The sequence below is a fragment of the Silene latifolia genome, chromosome 5 (genome assembly GCF_048544455.1).
Source record: "Silene latifolia isolate original U9 population chromosome 5, ASM4854445v1, whole genome shotgun sequence".
Lineage (NCBI taxonomy): Eukaryota > Viridiplantae > Streptophyta > Magnoliopsida > Caryophyllales > Caryophyllaceae > Silene > Silene latifolia.
The window spans coordinates 62092425-62112492 of NC_133530.1; the positions used below are offsets into that span (position 1 = coordinate 62092425).

At 37.9% G+C, this 20068-nt stretch overlaps 2 protein-coding genes across 2 annotated transcripts; one reads left to right on the plus strand and one right to left on the minus strand.

Annotated features, from left to right (window-relative positions):
* The first annotated feature begins 3788 nt into the window (after positions 1-3788).
* On the plus strand, positions 3789-4945 carry LOC141657462 (2-hydroxyisoflavanone dehydratase-like). The gene has a single exon (XM_074464712.1). The coding sequence runs from the start codon at positions 3877-3879 to the stop codon at positions 4804-4806; it is 930 nt and encodes a 309-aa protein (XP_074320813.1). The 5' UTR covers positions 3789-3876; the 3' UTR covers positions 4807-4945.
* LOC141657461 (putative ATP-dependent DNA helicase CHR12) lies at positions 4904-17280 on the minus strand. The gene is given in 13 exon segments (XM_074464711.1): positions 4904-5874; positions 5876-5930; positions 6508-7113; positions 8859-9012; positions 9091-9298; positions 9823-10044; positions 10782-11041; positions 12268-12651; positions 12940-13089; positions 13720-13908; positions 14285-14349; positions 16147-16303; positions 16879-17280. Coding segments are annotated over 13 exon segments (3285 nt in total). The 5' UTR covers positions 17128-17280; the 3' UTR covers positions 4904-5288.
* Between the last annotated feature and the right edge of the window lie 2788 nt (positions 17281-20068).

The following is a 20068-nucleotide window of genomic DNA, read 5'->3' on the forward strand; positions in this document are numbered from 1 at the left end:
ACGAAACAGAAATGTGTAACGTCAATGGTATGCTTGACTCAATCAGGATTCAAAACGCGGGGATGAGAAAACTCACGCCGACGAGACGAGCCAATTGGTCGATAAAGGTTAGGTTGTGGGCCCGGACAGGGAACCCGACCGTGACCGTAATATCAATTAATGCATTCCAACCAAGACCTCGTTCGAGTCTCACCATCTAGGGATCACAAAGACGTAAGTGTCCTAGTTGTCCCCCAGCGGAGTCGCCAAATATGTGGACGGAGCCACCTGCAGGTCCGGTTCGATCTGTGGACATACAGCGGTCTTTTGAAAGCCACGCTCGACGGCGTAAAAATGCTTTCGACCGGATCGTTTTAGATCTATCGGTTTCGTCTCGGTAAGGGTCTAGAAATGATTAGAGATGTTCGGAGTCGCCACCAAGCATTGGTGGGATGCTTGGAACCCGTTCGAAATCCACTTTATACCTCGGTCAAATCGAAGCACAAAGCAGCGTTTGACATAGGTACTAAAGATAAGGAAATTGTCCCTCTTTAGCATCCTATCTCTAGAATGACTCTCGTACGCCCCGGATAAGGTCGTCCACTATCCAAAGTTTCTGAGTAAGAGGTGAAGGTACGTATTGGGAAGCCCTTTAATCAGACACCCAATCCCGCCCGCGGTAGCTGCCTCTACTGATCGATCTTGGTTGGTTGAATGCAAAAGTTGATGAAACGGTTTAAATGCATGAATGCGCATCCAATAATTTAAACCTAACATGTGAGAGTTTTCTAAGTCGGTTGATTTAATCCAAGTATCAAGTATAAGATGTCGAGTTGGATTTATGGTTGATTTGCATGCAAGACGGAATTAAACATCCATTTACCGTATTAGGTTTATGGTGCATAACGTGATCCATTTGTCTTAGTAAAGTATTTTGCAAATATGATTTTGAATAAGCAAATAGTCATCTGATCCGTCCTATATCCGGGTTAACCGAGTCGGGATCGTCCTAGACTAATCCTGGAAAGGGAATAGACCCTGCACCAGGCGGCCACATGAGGCACGAGCCTATTGGCAGTGCAAGGGGGTCTCCCCTGGTTTTGGAAACAAGAAAGAAAGGGGCCTGTTTAGGCGCGGGTCAACCAACGGTTATATGCCGTGTTCTAACCTTTTGAAAAACGTTTATAAAACGTATTGAAAAATGGGTATTTGACCCGATTTGGTTTGAAAGAGTCGTTTAGACCATATTTGTTGATTTGAGGAACGGGACTCGAATAATCATCATCGTTTTGATAATATTCGATGTCGGGTTCGACGTTGGCAAACTTGACATGAATAGTTTTGAAAATAATTATGAACTAATTGTTTTAAGTTCATTTGAATGTAATTAGTCGATACTCATCATCGCATCTGTTAAAATCCGGCATGGTATATAGAACCAAGGATGACTTTGTGTTGGTGACTAACATACTTGTTTTGAAAATGTAAAGAAATGATGAAAGGCTTTAAAATACCTCCCAAAATGTAATAAAAGGCTTTAAAATACCTTTTAAATGTTATTAACCAAATATTATCACCGAAACACGGATTTAACTGTCATGGTATGAGGAACCAAGGTGAAAAATGTTTTATTGTTAAAACAAATGAAATAAAATAAAAAAGGTTTGAAAATATTTGAAATGGTAAAAATCGATTACAAATATGAAAATGAATTAAAGGGGAAAGACGAGAACAAACACGGTTGAGTTCGACTGGCACCCCATTGAGGCGCGGGCCTATTTGCACAATAAGGGGCTTCTGCCTCAGGCCAAAACTCAGTTTTGGCTCGTTTATCCCATGTTTTGGATCATGTTATGCATGTTTTAGCATGTTGTAGTCATGAAACAAATGAAGGCATGATAAAATAAAGATTTTTACACCCTCATACTTACATGTTTGGTTATGGCGAGAAACCGACGTAAGTGTAACAACTCATTTGGTCGGAAAAGACTCGGTTTAAAACCGTTTTGGTAAGTAAAAAGAGTGTTTTATTAAGTTTAGTGACGGTGTAGTGGTCGAAGTGATCGGTCAAGTGATTTAATGCACGATGACGGTACCAAACAATGTGTAAGGCTTGTATTTACGATCGGTAGGTCGTAAATACGCGTCGTATTGTGACTTAAGAAGTCGAGTCGAGAAGTTTAAGAGAGAAAAGAGGGGGCGGACACTCGCGTGAGTTCTCAAATGGGGGCATTTGAGGGGTATTTATAGGAAAATGAGTAGTTGTGTGAGTTTTGATCGACGTGGCCATCTGGGCTACTAAAAGAGGCGCGAGCCACGTCGCGGTTCTTCGAGTTGTCTTGTCGCTTTCACACAAGTGCAATCATGATTTGTTCTATCCTAGGATTTGTAGTCATATATTTGGTACTTGACCATTTATAAATCCGGGAAATCTTAGCATAGAAGGCTTTTAATGTTTGTTTTTTGTGGTTGACTCGGTTTGACTCGTTGTTGGAGTCGGGATTTGAATTTTTGAGTCGGTTTTTGGTCCGGTGTCGGTTTTGACTCTAGTTAGTGTCATTGCGACCCCGTCGTCGTGCATTAAACACTCCATGTATTTTTAAAATGTTTTGAAATGTTTTATTTTCGAAATCGTTTTAAGTTTTCCGACGTAAAGTTGTACACAAACTGTCGATCAAACGCCGCGATTCCAAAGCATGTTATAGTCTGATAATCATCGGGTGTTTGTTGAAGTCTCAGCAGATACTGGGTATCTACAGGTAGGACCAACCTATCTCATCCTTTCGAATGAGTGAGTTAAGTTGAATCCACCGACTTCCAAACCATCTCGAAAGAGACGGGCACGAATGTCTAATAGAAGTCATAAAATCAGCAACCTTATTAGTTTCACGAAAGTAATGTTTAATTATCATTTCATTGAAAAATTGAAGGTCTAATTTCACATCCTTGATAATATTAGAAATTTCCCAAATGATTGTCAAGTACTACAAATTGAATTAATAACACATAAATTGTCACCTTCGACAGTTAACTTTGAGGTTCCTAAGTATTTAGCTGCTAAAATGCCTTATTTTAAAGTAAGAGCTTCCGCCACAAAAATATTATTCGTTCCGCACTTTTTTGCTCATAATAAAACAATTTTACCATTATGATCTCTTATATACGGAGTAATACCTTAAACGAGCATTATTTCCAAATAAACGGGGTTAAATGTACCAAAACGCACACTAAATCCAATGTGTTGGTGATTTAAGAGTAATTACCGGTTCATTTGGCGTAATTAAGGTTGGTTCGTAGATGGGTAATTTCTAAATAATATAATGCGAGTTCGGGAAGTACGGAGTGTACGCTTGCATAATTATTTACCGGATTACGGTATAGTTTTCGTTCGAATAACTATGAGAGTTACAACCCTTCAGGAAATGCATCCCCCTAATTCCCTATCCCTGTTTCCTTTTTCTATATAAATAGATAAAGGACGAAAAGGAAATTTACACATAATAATTTCCATCTTTTGCATCTAAAAAACTATAACAAACTACACAAAATATACTTCTATATTACGTCTCGATTTTTGTGCCTAAAAATCAGAGGCACCGCTTATCTAAGTAGAAAATTTGGTTTCACCCAGACTAAAAATGATCGAATTATTCTATTAAAAAATCGGATTTGATTCGGTGCGATTTTATTATCAATTCCTGTTCATGCATATACAATCTCTAACACAACGTTATCTAAAAGAATTAGGGAATGGCAATAAATGCTTTCGACTATTTGTCCTTTATTTATTTTTGGTGCGAACTATTTGTCCTTTATAAGATGCACATTTCCACGCTCTAGTGCTCTACTTTATTATCTCCTCCCAATAACTTGTCTTACTAGTTACTGCAATACAAAATGGATACTGAAACAACAGCCAAAGAGGTAAAGGTGGAGTTCCCAGGTCTGATCCGAGTTTACGAAGACAACTCGGTAGAAAGACTCTATCACTGCCCTACTATTCCCCCTTCACTCCAAGACCCCCAAAACGATGTCGCATCAAAAGATGTCATCATTTCTACATCAACAGGCATCTCAGCTAGACTCTACCTTCCCAAACCCACTCAAACACCTAACAAATTCCCCATATTAGTCTACTTCCATGGTGGCGGATTTTGCATTGAATCCGCTTTCTCAACTCTAACCAGTCGTTACACGAGCATCTTGTCGTCTCAAGCTCAAGTCATTGTTGTTTCAGTTGAATACAGGCTTGCTCCTGAACACCCACTTCCTACAGCTTACGAAGACTGTTGGGCCGCGCTTAATTGGGTTGCGTCGGTATCGGATCCATGGTTAAAAGACTACGCTGCTGTAACTGCGTTGTTCATTGGTGGGGATAGTTCTGGGGCCAATATAGTCCATAACATTGCAATGAAAGCCGGGACCGAGAGTTTAAACAAGGGTGTCGAGATCCGTGGGGCATTCCTTTCGCAAGGGTTTTTCTTGGATGAAAAGATTGATGAGTTGGAAATCGGGTACAAGATTTGGGAGTTTGTTTACCCGGATGCACCGGGGGGACGAGATAGTTGGATGATTAACCCGATGGGTGATGGAGCTCCGAGCCTGGCTGGGCTCGGATGCTCCAGGGTTCTTGTTATTGTGGCTAGTGACGATGTAATGAGAGGTAGTGGTGTTAGGTACTATAATGCAGTTAAAGAGAGTGAGTTTAATGGTCAAGCCGAGTTGTTTCAAGTCCAAGGGGAGGGTCATGGCTTTCATGTCTATAATCCTCATTCTCAGAATGCTAAGCTTCTTTTCAACCGACTTGCTTCTTTTTTCAACAACTAGAAAACAACAGATGCTATAATAGCCGAATATTGAAATATGTGCTGTTTTTGAACTTATATCAGTTTGTAGCTTAATCAATTTATACTTTGAAAGGGTATAATTTTGAAGGTTCATTCGCTTTAATATATATTTTTTTTTGTCATTCCGTGCGTAGTCTACATGAGTAGTTGCAGATGAACTTACACTTCTGTACTTCTACTTAAGAGTTACTAGTATAATCTAACAGCTATTCAGAATTTTGAAGCACTCAACATCAGGTGATGAATAAAAGATAAATAAGCGACTTATAAAAAAAGGCCTAATTTTGTTCCATAGAATTCTTTACCGACAGCAAAAGAGGTGCACGCCGTACAACTTAAAAGATGAAACATTGCAGATAATCACCACCATGTTTGGAATGCTAATCAAACCAATATATTTACCCACATCTGGATCAATGGCATTGACAACTGGGCACAAAATTCGATAATTTACTGGATGATTTACCGGTTTCCTCTGCCAGAACTTGGACCCCTGGAAGATTCTGACGCCGATGAAGTGGACCCTAACATATTATAGCTAGACCTCTTCTTCTTATGGGTTTTCCAAGTCAAATCTTGACCAGTCCACATCCCATTCTCGCTTCCCATGTCATCTTGCCTCTCTGGCGTCCTAAAGTTTAACCCGTTGAGCCTAAGCTTCACAGCTGAAAGACCTGGAATTTCAACGCTATTCCCATCGCTAGGACTCGCCATGTCATCATTTTCAGCTTCATACGCCGGTTTTTCCATGTCTCCGTAACTATTATTATTATTAGTAGTAGTAGTATTAAGGTCTTCTCCATTTTCAGAAGAAATAGTATCTCTTTTCTTTCTCTTAAGAACAGCTTTAGATAAGTCTTCTCCATTTTCTACCGCTTTTGCCCACCGTGTATCACTGAGAGTGTCGGCATACACCACCTCTTTTCTCTTTCGTTTACCTGTTAACTTTCCGACATCGTATTCAAAACCTTTACCCTTTTCACTGATACCGGCATTGACAGCGTAAACCTCCATTTTCTCAAACAGCCAGTACTCTTGTTCTGACCTTTACTGAACTTGTTCCTTTCCGCATTATTTCTTCTAACATCTCCTTTCTGTCCTGAGCTGTATACCAAAAGAAACACTTTCAGATGAACATCTACTCGACAGGTGTCTTGCAAGTTAACTTGCAATAACTCATTCAGGGGGATACCTAAAATCATTAATTTATAATAATAATAATAAATATTTAGAAAGATAAAATTTGAAGTGAAAAGAAAAGACTATTGAGATACAAGGCTTTAAATTCATCAGAAATCTTGGTATATGTTTCATATACTAATCTCTCCCCTAGGAGAAGTGTCAGGCACCGATTCCAAACCAATATCCTTGAGCCCCGAAAGTGAAGAGTCAAAAGTATAGCCCATCAACTTAAAATAGGTAAAAGACAGAGCAGCATGCTAAAAGACTTAACCCAGGCCCCCTAAAAGGCTAAAAGACTAAAAGATTAGATGACTAGTGTTCTCAAGGTCTTCATGGTTCTACAGTATGACAAGTTGAGTCTCGAGGAATTACGAGTGGGCACTTCAGAGATTTTCGATCAGAATGTATTCAAGGTCTTCTTTGAACTAAGATACGCTTGTATATCACAAAGTTAAGGGGCTTAATTACCACTTTCGCGCATTTATAAACAATATTATACCTGTAGATGTGGTATTGAAAAGCCCCGCCTGGATAACCTTGGCATCAATTCCCATCTTCTGTTTGGCACGATCGAGAATTACTTCTTCAATTGATCCTACACTTACCAGAACAAAAACTCTCACCTCCTTCTTTTGACCAATACGGTGGGCCCGATCCTCTGCCTGCTGGTCCATCTGTGGGTTCCAATCACTATCGAAAATAATGACTGTATCAGCCGTCTGTAAGTTAAGGCCCAGACCACCGGCCCGGGTGCTGAGAAGAAACAAGAAATAAGGAGAATCAGGAGCATTAAATTCTTTCAATAAGGTCCCTCTTTCATCAGTCTTTGATGAACCATCCAATCGAAGGAACTTATAATCATGCATTCGCAGATAATACTCAAGAATGTCTAAAAGGCGGGTCATTTGTGAGAACAACAAGACTCTATGACCGGCTCGATGTAGCTTAGGGAGTAAACGGTCAAGTAGCTCGAATTTTCCGGATGCTCGTACTATATCATCCATGCGTCCAATATTATAATAATCTTGCAAGAAGAGGTATGGATGGTTGCAGCATTTCCTCAGTTGCATTGAAAGGTTCTGCAAACTCTTTGACTTCCCTCTTTCTGCAATAATATTGAAGAAAACATATCAAGAGAAACAACACATTGAGTAAACACTACAACTCACCCCCAAAAGGGATTAATCATCTAAAAAAAACTAATATCATTTAAGTTCACCCATATTATACATATATATAAAAGATTAAAAAAGAAACCCAGGAAATTCTACATATAATTTGCTCTGTATTTCCCTATGCATTTATGATTTATGTATGACTTATGGAAGAACTGAACTCGCCAGGAACCAACACAATCCTGCATAACACTATACCTCGCTGAAATGAGGTTATCATCTAAAAAAACTACTAGCAAAAATAAAATACATTTTAAGGCGCAACGTAGTGGGCGCACAGTCACACACCCAACCACAAACACAATAAAAGAAGAAAGAAGTCAAGGAATTTCTAGAAAGAGGTAATAACCTAAGGATTGATGTATTTTCACCAAGCACCTAAATAAAAAATGTTGCTGCACTTTCTCCAGCCAAAAACTTGGACCATCACATACAGCATATATTCTTTTTTGGGATATTCTATGGTGTACCCTTGAGTTTTTCGGTTTTCTATGTTGTACCCTCATAATTTTTATATTCTACATTGTACCACTAAACTTCTTTCTTATTTCTCTATCATGACCTCATTTAACTCTCCGTTAACTTTATCACTATCAAACAACCGTTTTTTGACCTTTATTCTGACTTGTTAGTGTTCTAACAACATCCTAAGTGAAAAGTATCATAAATCACTTTCCATAAGCATAAATTACTATTAAAAACCTTAGTTATGATTCATGAAATGATAATGGAGATTTTATGAATTTTTAGTTAGATTCGTATACTATTTGGTGGGTTAATGGGTAATTTGGCGAGTTAATAAGTAAATGAGTAGGTTATCAATTAATTGGAATGGTAAATAAATGATTAATAGATCAATTAAGAAAATAACATATCAAAGACAATAAATTAGGTCATGGTATGGACTAATGTATAGAGTTCAGGGATACACCATAGAATTTCAAAAATGTAGGGGTACACCATAGAAAACCGAAAAACTCGAGGGTACACCGTAAAATATCCCGTTTTTTTTTTACTGAGGCGGCAAGCCAGGAAAGTAAGATGATGATGTTACAAAATGGACAATTTATTTATGCAGGACCTAAGTTTGTGAAATATCGAAAATGTTTCTCCTCATGAAGTAGAAATCAGATTTTAATTTTCAGTAGTACATGAAATTATGGGTTTTCCGGCCATCCAGGTGACAGTGGGGTCAAGACTGACAAATAATGAAAACTGTGACAAGAATTTCATCGACACGTTACTTCACAGAATAAAAAGTATGGACATTCGACCCACGCTTCTTTATTTCATCGTCATATTCTACAGGCAAAAAAAGAAGTTTTTGGCTCCTACAACCATGGAAATTTGAACAGGGAGTGCTTTTTATAATGTTGGAAACTTACTTCGAAAAAAACAGAAGATACTACATGTCTTTTTAACTATCAACTGTTAAAGGCTTGGCACTTGGGATAGACCAGACAGATAAAATAGATTAATCCCTTACGCTACTACTAGAATCCCAATATACAGCTTTCCCCGCAAATACCTAAGGATTGTTCAACAGAACAGTAAAAACAAAAATCTATTCAGCCAGGACTTCCTCTAACAAAACAATGTAGATCAAATATGAGACTACACGCAAAAAATAAATCAGTTCGAATACTACTAGCTCCAGAAAGAGAAGAAATTAGACCTGTTTCCAAGCCAACTCTTCCCCAATCAGTAACCTGCTGATAGTATACTTTCTGCCATGCAGACAAGTCACATTTCAATATGACCTGTGTTTTGCTAGGAAGATATTTCTCCACTTCATCTTTCTTCCTCCTGAGAATAAATGGTCTAATGACCTAAAACCACAGAAATCTAATTAGAAAATCGAGCCATAACTCACGAAGTTGGAAGAGAGTTGAGGTATAGAAGCACACTTGATGCAAACGTCGAATGATCAAGAGCTCTTCTTCATCAGAAAGGGCAACATGACCTCGATCAGCAAATGGTGCGTTGAACCAATCTGCGAAATTGTCAACGGAGTTAAAAATTTGAGGTAGAAGAAAATTGAGCAGGGACCACAGCTCCTTCAGAGTGTTCTGTATTGGAGTCCCAGTCAGCAGAAGCCTTCGCCGGATCCTATATCTGGATAAGCACACAACTTCCGTCAGATCTCAAAACTTCAGTTACAAACACAAAACCAAGAAACCTTTATTATTGTGGAACTATGAAACATATTAATCAGGGCCACGATAAGGGAATTACGGAAGTGACAAATATAAGCCAAAACCACACAGATAACAAAATGCAAGTAAACATCAGAAATATCATTTTTAATTGGGGTATAGAAAGCATTTAGCATGAAAACATTTAGATCACGGGACATATTAACCATGTAAATTATGTAAAGACATACTACTATACTAGCCAAGTTAAGTGCTCATTGTTCCATTAGAAGCTGAGTCGTGAAGGTGGCTACAAAATACAGAAATTTTAGTTAACTTCTTTTAAGATTGAACGATTTTCTCCCATAAGAAATAAAATCCCTTCAACATAGAATAGATGACGTCACAGTCATGTACAAATCAGTAATTATACAAATTATTCTAACACGTCAGATGAAACAGAAACAGGAAATCACGGGCAAAAAGAGCAAGTTGAATACATACTCTGAACAAAGAATCCTAGAAAGAGCGCATTCGTGATTTTTCAATCGGTGACCCTCATCAATTATCATGTAATACCAATGTATTTTTTTGAGGTATTGCTTATCCCTCATAATCATATCATAGTGCGTAAGCATCACGCAGAATTTTCCATCACTGCCGAAGTATTGTTCCCTGATGGCTTTCCTTGTCTCTGGACGTCCATCATATAAGATAGCAACAATGCTGAAACACGATCATTTACAAAATATGTCAAAACAGAGCATATACACACTGGACTATTATAAACAGCTACATGCATTTTCTTTTCCAATTTTAAGTGATACAGAAGTATAAAGACAACAAAGAGGCAACGTCCATTAACAAAAAGAGGATTACGACAAACCCATCAGGTCATCATATCATATTACAATTTGGTCTTTGCTAACTTTCCTTCTAAGGATTGCTTTTCTACTTTTAATGGTTTGGGTGGGTGGGAGCACTCGAAGCCACACTCTAAGGGTGTGTTCGGATTGAGGGATTTGGAGGGAAGGGAAAGGGAGGGAGAGTAGGGGATTTAAATTCCCTCGTTTGGAATAGCAAATAAGGGTGGAGGGAAATGGAGAGGAAGGGATGTGGAGGGATCCATTTTCCCTCCCCAAGACAAATCAAAATCTCTCCACAATAGGAAAGATTTGGAGGGAAATTGTATCCAAACACCCACTCTCCATTTCCCCTCCCCTTCCCTCCCCTCCCCTCCCTTTCTCTTCCCTCCTTCCCCCTCCCCTCCCGTTCCCTCCTTTTTGGTATCCAAACCGTTCCCTCCTTTTTGGTATCCAAACAAGGCCTAAGTTACCATTCTTTAATATACCAACAAAACAAAAGTATAAACTATTGATCCGGAGTTGACACTGGATTCCAACTGTACATCATCTTTTGCATTAACACAATTGTCACAAGCCCAGAAATAAAATATTGTTTACCTGGGAACCCATTTTTGAAATTCAAGAATCCAATTAGGCAGGACAGCTTTTGGTGCCACGACCAAATGTGGTCCATTCACATCTTTATTCACCGCTAAATATGCAATCAACGAAATGGTTTGAATTGTTTTTCCCAGTCCCATCTCATCTGCTAATATCCCATTCAGATTGTTATTGAACAATGAGAGCATCCATTGGAGCCCTTCTAACTGATATGGTCTGAGTTCTCCACCCTGAAGTATTGCTGGTTGCTCTGTCACCTGCAAGAAAAATAAGACATAAATCTATGCTCAGCAGAATTCTAATTTTTAGTATAATGTAATATCAGAGAAAGAGGATGCAGCAGCATAATCTAAACATTGACACATCATTTATAATGGTAAGAGGACCTCCGCAAGCCGGTTAGAGACAAAAAAGAACAATTTAAAAGTTTCAAGGAAGATAATTCTCTCATCTTCCGATTCCTGCCGTCAAGTATCCATCAAGGGTTGATTCTATGAGCTGTCAAGGTCATTCAAGGTGTTCCTATTGCCAATTTAAATCTACTACCTACAGCCAATTTTAACCAGTCGGCATGAGAGACTTCGACTCTTATAGTCATCTTTAGATAATTTATGCCATATAGTAAGTCCCATCAGCTATTGAGCATTTTAACACTAATGTATTAACAAAGTTCTGTTATGATAACTACATGTTGACGGGCATATAATATGCAAAGGTACAGACATACAGCTCCTGCACTCTCAAGTTCCAATTCCTAGTCATGGAATTTAAGGTTGTTAACCCTCCTCCACCCCACCCACCTCCAGCCACTGGGTTGATGTGGAATTAATTTTGTGCCACCACATTTCGATCCCCTGGCTGGTTATATGATGGCCAATTTTCTAAGGTTCTCCTTGAATCCCTGCAATCTTTCAGCCAATGTGCCCTCATGGGCCACTAGATTACAAATCAGTCTCTTCAGTTTTTAAAGATAATTCTCCTGGATGCTTATATTCAATACCTCCTTGACCTAATAAACATCTTAACTGCCGGTTTTTGTGATACTAGTGAACACATCGCGATTGTTCTAGGATTGTAATCACGCATCTTGGGTATGCGCATCTTGGGAAGCATAACGATGTAATATTTACAATTAGATTGGCTTAAATAAGTGGGGGAATGATATCAAATTAACAATCAGGACATAGCTGTATTAAAAATCATGATTTCCTATGACATCAGTAACAAAAGAAACACCATGTTATAAGGGAAGGTTCAGAGGCACCCAACTTTACCACAAAGTAATAGAGAAGTGTCTCATGCGCGTTGTCATAATGAAAAACAACAAGTAATGCTCAAGTAAATTAAACCTCAAAATATTGCCATTAACTTCCAATGCCAGTATGAATTGCCATGAGTGTTAAGGTGGGACAATCAAACCGACTACATTCTTATAAATATAGGAAAATGATACACAATCAAATGCGGAGTTAAAATGTTGTACCTTTTCTTCAATTGAGTGTACAGCTGAGTTATATTTCTTCTGACCATCGAGTAAATTGCCTGCCTTGACAGAATCATCATCACTTTCGTCAATATTTTCATTAGCGACAGAATTCCCGTCTTTCGGAACATCCAGATCATGCATATCAGCATCAGACTCTTCCAATGGTTCAATGCCTTCAGAATGATTCGCATCTTTTTGACGTTGAACAGCAGCTCCAAGATTGACAAGAAGCTCATTAGTTTTCCCAATGAGCAATTTTAATCTTTCATTTTTGCTCTCCTCCACCATTTTCATATATAAGTCCTGATCATGATTTCTAAGAGCATCCATCCTCAGCTTCTCTTGCCGTGTAACGCGTTGTCTTTGCCTTCCATGCCAAGCCTGCCAATACCATCAAATTCATATATATGTATCGACTAAAAAACTAGTGTCGCCACTTCTTAGACACACCATTTCTTTTATAGTAATAAATCTCGAATTGAGACTTGATCTTGGAATCAGTCATAAATGAGACCGCCTCAAAATATGGTCGCGGTAATGTTGAAAACCTTGGTAACTAAATCCTTTAATACGGTGTAACAGCCAGTATCGAATACCACCAGTTCTTTCACAATGTTTACCAAGTTTTAACTATAAACATATAACAGAAAGAACGGAAGATAAAATTACCAAGACCCCATCATTCCTCTGTTTCTGACGTTTTAAAGAGGCACCAACTTGCAGCTGAAATTCACGAGCGGCATTTAGCAAATCGGCGAAAAATCTCCTCTTTCTAGTCTCCACATAGCTCTTCTCCTCTTCCTCTAATCTAGATAATCTCTGCGATTACGTGGTTCATCACATCAACAACAAAACACAAACAGCATGAGGATATAAGCACTCTTTCAAGAATGAAAACATAAAACATTTAGAATTAGATTGTAAGGCAGGCTAACTTTTTTTATGTGCTAAATATGCTTGACAACCTTTCTTTCTATCTTACACAAACACCCTTGGCTTACTATCTTTGATGTTTAACTCAACAATCACCATCATGTGCAAAGCATTTTTAAAGAACTGCGGAATAAAATTTGTGCAAACTACTCTCTCCAACCTATTTATATTGTCCCCATTTGACTTTTATGGCCTAACAACGTTGACAATGACCAAAACTCTCACAATATACATCAGTGACAACTATTTAGAAATGATAAATGAAGATTGTTTATTTTTTGGATAAATTGAACATTACAAATTTTACATTGTATCACTACATATATTTTGAGAAATTAATGGTGACCACCAAAATCAAATGGGGAGAATAAATATGGGATGAAGTATAAAACTAAAACTACAAACAGAAATACTAAGTTGGCATCGATAAATGAGAGAAAAGGAAACAGGCAACGAAAGGGCACCCAACAGGGAGGGAGAGGGAGAGGGAGAGGGAGAGGGAGATAGGAATACTACCTCAGCATCCCTTTTCTTCCTCAACTGATCATCAGATTCGGCAGCAAAGGGATCACCTAGACCGTAAAAGGGGAAGCGCAATCGGGTCATCCCCCAATCAAACATCTGCTGTTCAGGATAGACACACTTCAAGCGAAGCCAAAACTCTGAACTTACATCAGCACGAACCTTCTTATGTAGCTCATCGAGCTGATAAAAAGACAATGAAAAACATGTCAGGCCTTGAGAAAATATAAATCCAACAGTTGTTCATATGTTTATGATAATAAGGTGTTATATTAACAACTGAAAGCTACATTAAGAATGCAATCAATAAATGCCACAGTTCAGGGGAAAATATAAGGAAACTCATAAGGAAACATTAAAAAAAATGCCAGTGAGACAAGAGTTATTATCTCCGGCTCTTGACTCAAAACAAACTATGTTTCAGCCAAGTAAGGCAGTATAATAAAGGCTTGAAAAAGTGATTTCACTTTATTTTTGAGGTACATTTATTTACATAATAATATATACAACTCCGTTCTACACCAAAACAAAATGTAGGAAGCGAAATAATAAACTTTACCTTAAGACCATAAAGTTCAAGCAAGCACTTGGACTGCAGATCTTCTCCTCTACTTGTTGGCAGTTCTGTTTGATAACAAACCATTAGTGTATAGTATAACTACAAAATTTTACAGAAGTTTAATCCATACAAACAATCAAGCTGAAATATAGACAGGGTACTTGAGAGGAACTGACTTAAAGTGAAGTTAAAGCAATATGTCAAGTATCGAACTGCATCATAAAAACAATAATATACAATGTTTATGCATTATAAATTTCCCTTTAAGGAATAGCTCTCTTCAAAACATGAACCATCTTCTGATACATGTAGCAACACTGCTCAAGAGTTCACATTAAGAAAAACAAAATTTTAAATAAAGCTACCTTATCCTAACTTGGGGGTAAAATTACAAGCAGTAGAATAACCAAGGATGCAAAGTGAATAGTCCATTTACCGTCTCACCCATTTGTTTATTCCTTTTTTGTCCATGTGAGTTGCTTGTTTATGTTTCCTTCCCTATTCAGTTACGCTTGAACCAAACTTGAATACAACAACAATACCTTATTCCCTCAAAGGCTACTGCCAGTGGCGAGGGAAGGAGAGTCATGTGTAGACAACATTACCCTTGTGTTAACAAGGATAAGATGACCCATAATAAAAGTTGAGTTAGGAGCGTCGGATGATTTCTACTTGCCACAAAACGGAGTCTAGTTTAGTGAGCCTTCCTTCTTTATTCTAACATAATCCAAATTCCAAAACCAAAAATATATAACCCACGTGTTGGTTGTTTGATACACTAGACTAGTAAACTGTTTTGAGAATAGATCTAAATTTTATAATTCTGCACAAGTAAATAATCTCATGCTTAAGAGATTACACATGCTTAAGAGATTTACCAGGTAAACAATGCAGCAAGAAGATTAGAAATAGTTAGCAGATTCCACTATACAGAAGACATTTGGATATTAATATAATCTATACTAATGATAGCAATCTATTCTACAGCTTATCACATTCTAAGCATGAACAAGTAAAAATAGTTAGCCAGAATTACAGTAAAGTAGTCAAAAGCTAGAATGAGAACAAGTCAGCCCCATAAAATAACGTAATTGCTAAATCCCGCGCGTAATTTTACTAAATCCCGCGCATTTTGTCCCTCTTTTCCATTATTACCCTTCATTTAAAAAAAAAAATGTTGATTCACAAATCAAACGTCCCTGCCATCCCCGACCACCCCTCCTACCTTCCCCCTCATGACCACTCCTCCACCAGCGCCGACCACCTAGATCCCCACGCCGTCGACCACCCTGCCCCTGCGTCATCGACCATCCTAATCCACAATACTCGATTAATTTGTGTCCCATTTAACCTCCGCAACCGCTTCTCCGTCGACAAACCCTATCCATTCTCAACCACCCATCCACCAGCCCCGACCACCCATTCCCTAGCCCCGACAACCACACTACGCCGTCGACCACCCCCATAACATGCCCGGCGTCGTCAACTCACCCATGTACCATCGACCCACCCCTTCCCCCCATTCCTCAACCCCTACGAACCCAATAAACCTTCATCGTCGTCGATCTTCCGTCGCCGTCGACCCAATACTCTTCTCCTCCTCCGGCGTCGGTCAGTGAGGGTGGTTGGTGGGACGCGGCTGGTGGGAATCAAGGTTTTCTTTTTGGGGATTTCTCGATTGATTAGTTGAGGTTTTTTTTTGGGGTGAGAAATGAGAGGGGTAATTTCGGAATAATGGGGATAAATGCGCGGGATTTAGTAAAATTGTGCGCGGATTTAGCACGTCCCTAAAATAAATGCTTCTAATATATGTTGAAAACTTCGTCCCTGCAAGTTATAATTGTTATGAAAACTGAACCAACCTTCGAGTTCAACTAATCGATGCTCAATTCTACTCTGCAAACGGCTCTCATTTAATTCTGTCAATACATTACTAGACATTAATCTTGGTCTCTGCTTCACCACAGCATCCTCAAATTCCATAATCAAATCTCCATAACTAGACATGGCACATGTGTCCTGCAGCGTAGAAATTGACAGTTACAATCATTAAAAAGTCATATCAAGCATCCGGCTGAAATCCTTAACCTAACACTGTAGAGTCATAGACATACAATAAAGCAGAAACTAACAGAGAACAACCTTCATCAATCCACCGTTAATATACAAGCACCAGACAAACTGACAGCAAATTACATTCAATAGAATCAAATGTCTTCCAACCAATTACGGCAACGGCAAACGTAAACCTAAAAGTATCAAAACTAATACTCCCTCCGTCCCAGTCAATTGTCTACCTATTCCATTTTCTGGTGTCTCGGTCAATTTTAGGAATGTCTTTGATGGGTAACTTGGTTGGTCCACTCTTGTTTCCTTGGTCTTTGTGCCAAAACGAGAGGTAAACAAATGACCGGAACAAACCCAAATCATCCCCAAGTTTTACACCTCCATACGAAAAATCAATCAAGACACCATCACGGATACACAACGAAAAAGGGAGGAATCTGAAAACCCTAATTCAAAAAGATGAAAATCAACAAGAGGCATAAAACAGATAGTAGAAAAACAAAAAGGGCAAGTGTAAAGATCCTCACTTTAACAGAATTAGAGGAGGAGGAATGAAGTGGGTCAGGAGTATCAACGTCGTCATCATCGTCGTTGTCGTCATGATTATCGGCGTCGAAAATGGAAGAGACAGAATCAAAGACATGGGTCGGAAGAGGGAGGTTACGAGAGAGGAGATTAAGGGCACAAATCAAGGTCTTGGTCTTCTCAACATGGTCTAAAGAACAAGGAGAAGATGAAGGGTTGGTATCAACCTGACCAGCCATGGCGGGAAACATAACTGTAATAACAGTACTACGCTCTTTCAACTGGCTATTTTCAATTCAATTCAATTCAATTGTTTAAAAAGAAACATTAAGAGTCGGAGGGATTTACATACAAAGGAGAAAGGGGGGTTCTGGGATTATTGACGAAGGTAGAGAGAGGGGGGTTTGTTTTTGGGGTTTGGTTTGAATCTTTAACCTATTAGAGTTTTTTTTTTTTTTTTTTTTTTTTTTTTTTTTTTTTTTTTTTTTTTTTTTTTTTTGCCTACTTTTATAACGAATCATTCTTTCTAATTAGTATTGGTGCCCGGCTTCGCCCGGGCTACCTCTAATTACCATTAATTTTTTTTTCATTAAATAAAATTACTTAAAGTTGCATAACCTTTAAATTTATCATTAATATATTTTTTAATGACATATCCTAAAATTACGATGAAATAAATTTTGAGACAAATTCACTACTCCCGCTATTAATATTTTACTCTTATTAATGAAACAACAGTAATAACATTTCATTACTTACCCGTAATCATTGTTACTTTCACTACTCCCGCCGTAATTATTGTTACTGTCACTACTGCACCATTAATATTGATAATTTCACTACTCCCGCCGTAATTATTGTTACTTTCACTATTGCCGCATTAATATTGATTATTTCACTACTCCCGTTGTTGTTTCTACCACTTTCACTAATCTCGCTGATAATATTGTTACTTTTATTATTCAAATGAGTTATTACTATCATATAACTATATCCAATGTTACTACAAATTTTTTCTTTACTGACGAAATTACTTTTACTACTTAGGCATGCAATTTTAAGAGGATTATATATTTATATTACATATATGCATTAAATCGAAAGAATTATGCAATATTATATATTATGGAATCTAACTTGAATTATTTATAACCTACTTATATTATATTTTTATATGTTAAATAATTAACATCTCTATACATCTAATAAACTATAAAGTTTAATAAAATTGCATAGATTTTATATTTAATATATAATTTTATGATGATTATAATTAATACAATAAGTGTGCATGTTTATACTAATTAATTATTTTATTTTAAGGAAATTGACCATCTTCTAGTCTCTTTGAAATTGACCATCTTAATTAATTATTTTATTTTAAGGATATTGACCATATTAATTAATTATTTTATTTTAAGGAAATTAACCATGTTTTAGTCTCTTACAAATGTTTAGGAAAATTACCAAGCTTCTATATAATTTAATTTTAACCCAAACTATATAATATTTGCATTGAGATCCCTTAATTGGGTCCATCACATGGTGCTAGTGATTTAAAACTATATAGTATAATTAATTTATATAACTTTCTTTAATTACATTGAAGTCCCTTGGTTTCTGGATTTAATATATAGTATTGATTGGTTGTTTAAGTCACATTCTTTTGGAATTAAAGTTACTCGCGTGAAATTTAATTTAGATTGTATAAATTCGGTTCAAATTTTCTTAACTCCAGTTCATATCTTATAAGTGAAATTCTTAAAAGTTTAGTCTAATTTATATCCACTTTTATCTATATAAGTTCAATTCAGCTCCGCTCATATAAGTTCAGTTCATTCAGTTTAAAAAAGAAATCTCATAATTCAATTCAGAATAGTTTAGAAAAGTAAAGTCCATAAGTTTATGGTTTTCATGCATTTGTCAACTTTTTAATAAAAATTCTTCTTTTAAACTAATAAGTTAGTTCAGATTAGTTTATTTCAGCTTAATATTATTATAAAAAGACGCAATTTTTATTAAAATAATGTCAAAATTTACAAAATATTAGTGGGCAACCAAGATACAATCTGGGCGTCCACTCCCTTAGCGATAACTAAGCTAAGTCTAGTAGAAATGTAAGCTGCAGCACGAGCCTCGGCATCCTGAGACACAGATAATTTCTGAATTCTGAATCCGCTTAAGCAAGGCAACAACATCCGTATCTAACTCCCCCAGCGAAGAGAAGAAGAAGGGTAGGAAACCATAACTAACCGCCATGCACAAATCCCAGTACTTGGTGCAATACGACGGTTCTCTGAGTCTAAGATACTCGGCCGAATAGGGCTAACTCGGCCGAGTAAGTGTGCCGTGTGTTTCTGGACAGTTTACTGCCCAGGAATACTCGGCCGAGTATGGGAATACTCTACCGAGTAGAGGATACTCGGCCGAGTATACTCTATACTCGACCGAGTATCCGGTCTGACGGGTTTAATTCCGCGGTTTGGTTAAGGTGATTAGGGATTATTATAAATTACGCTTTTACGGTTTCTAAATCATTTTACCAAAACTCAACGACGCTCATATCTCTCTAATCACCCTAATCACTCTCAAGGCTAATTGATTGATCGCAAGTCTACACTTCCGTCTCTGGTCTCGATTTCATTGGTAAGTCTCTAGTTCTTTGTAATCAGCTAATAGGCTGTCTTTTAGGGTTTGGCCCTAATTATTGTTTTGGGTTAAATTAGGGGTTTAGGGTTTGGTCACCATATATCATTGTTGTAGGTGACGATATGGTATTTGTTATGCGTGTGTATGATTGATTGCAGCGTAGCGGATTGCGAAAAGGTAGGGTTTCCTTACTCAGTTCCTATTTAATTGATTTGAGATTGTATTGTATTGTGTACGATTGATTGTCTGGTGATCTTTGTGGGAGTGTTAGTGTTGGTGTTGGTGTGGTGGTGGTGTTGTGATGATTGTGGTGGAGTCACTTGCGGGAGTGGCTTCACACCCTAGTTCGCCCTCCGTGGAACCCGTCACGGAAGGGATGTGCACATTAAGGGACAGGGATATCGCTCGTTGATGACCGAGGCTTAGGTGGGGATTGGCTGCGGTCCCCCACTGGCGGCGATGATTACCTGTTGAGATGGGTAATCTGGTAGGGCTACACACTTCGGTGTGTAGTCGGTTACTGTGTGAGTTTGGGAGACCGGA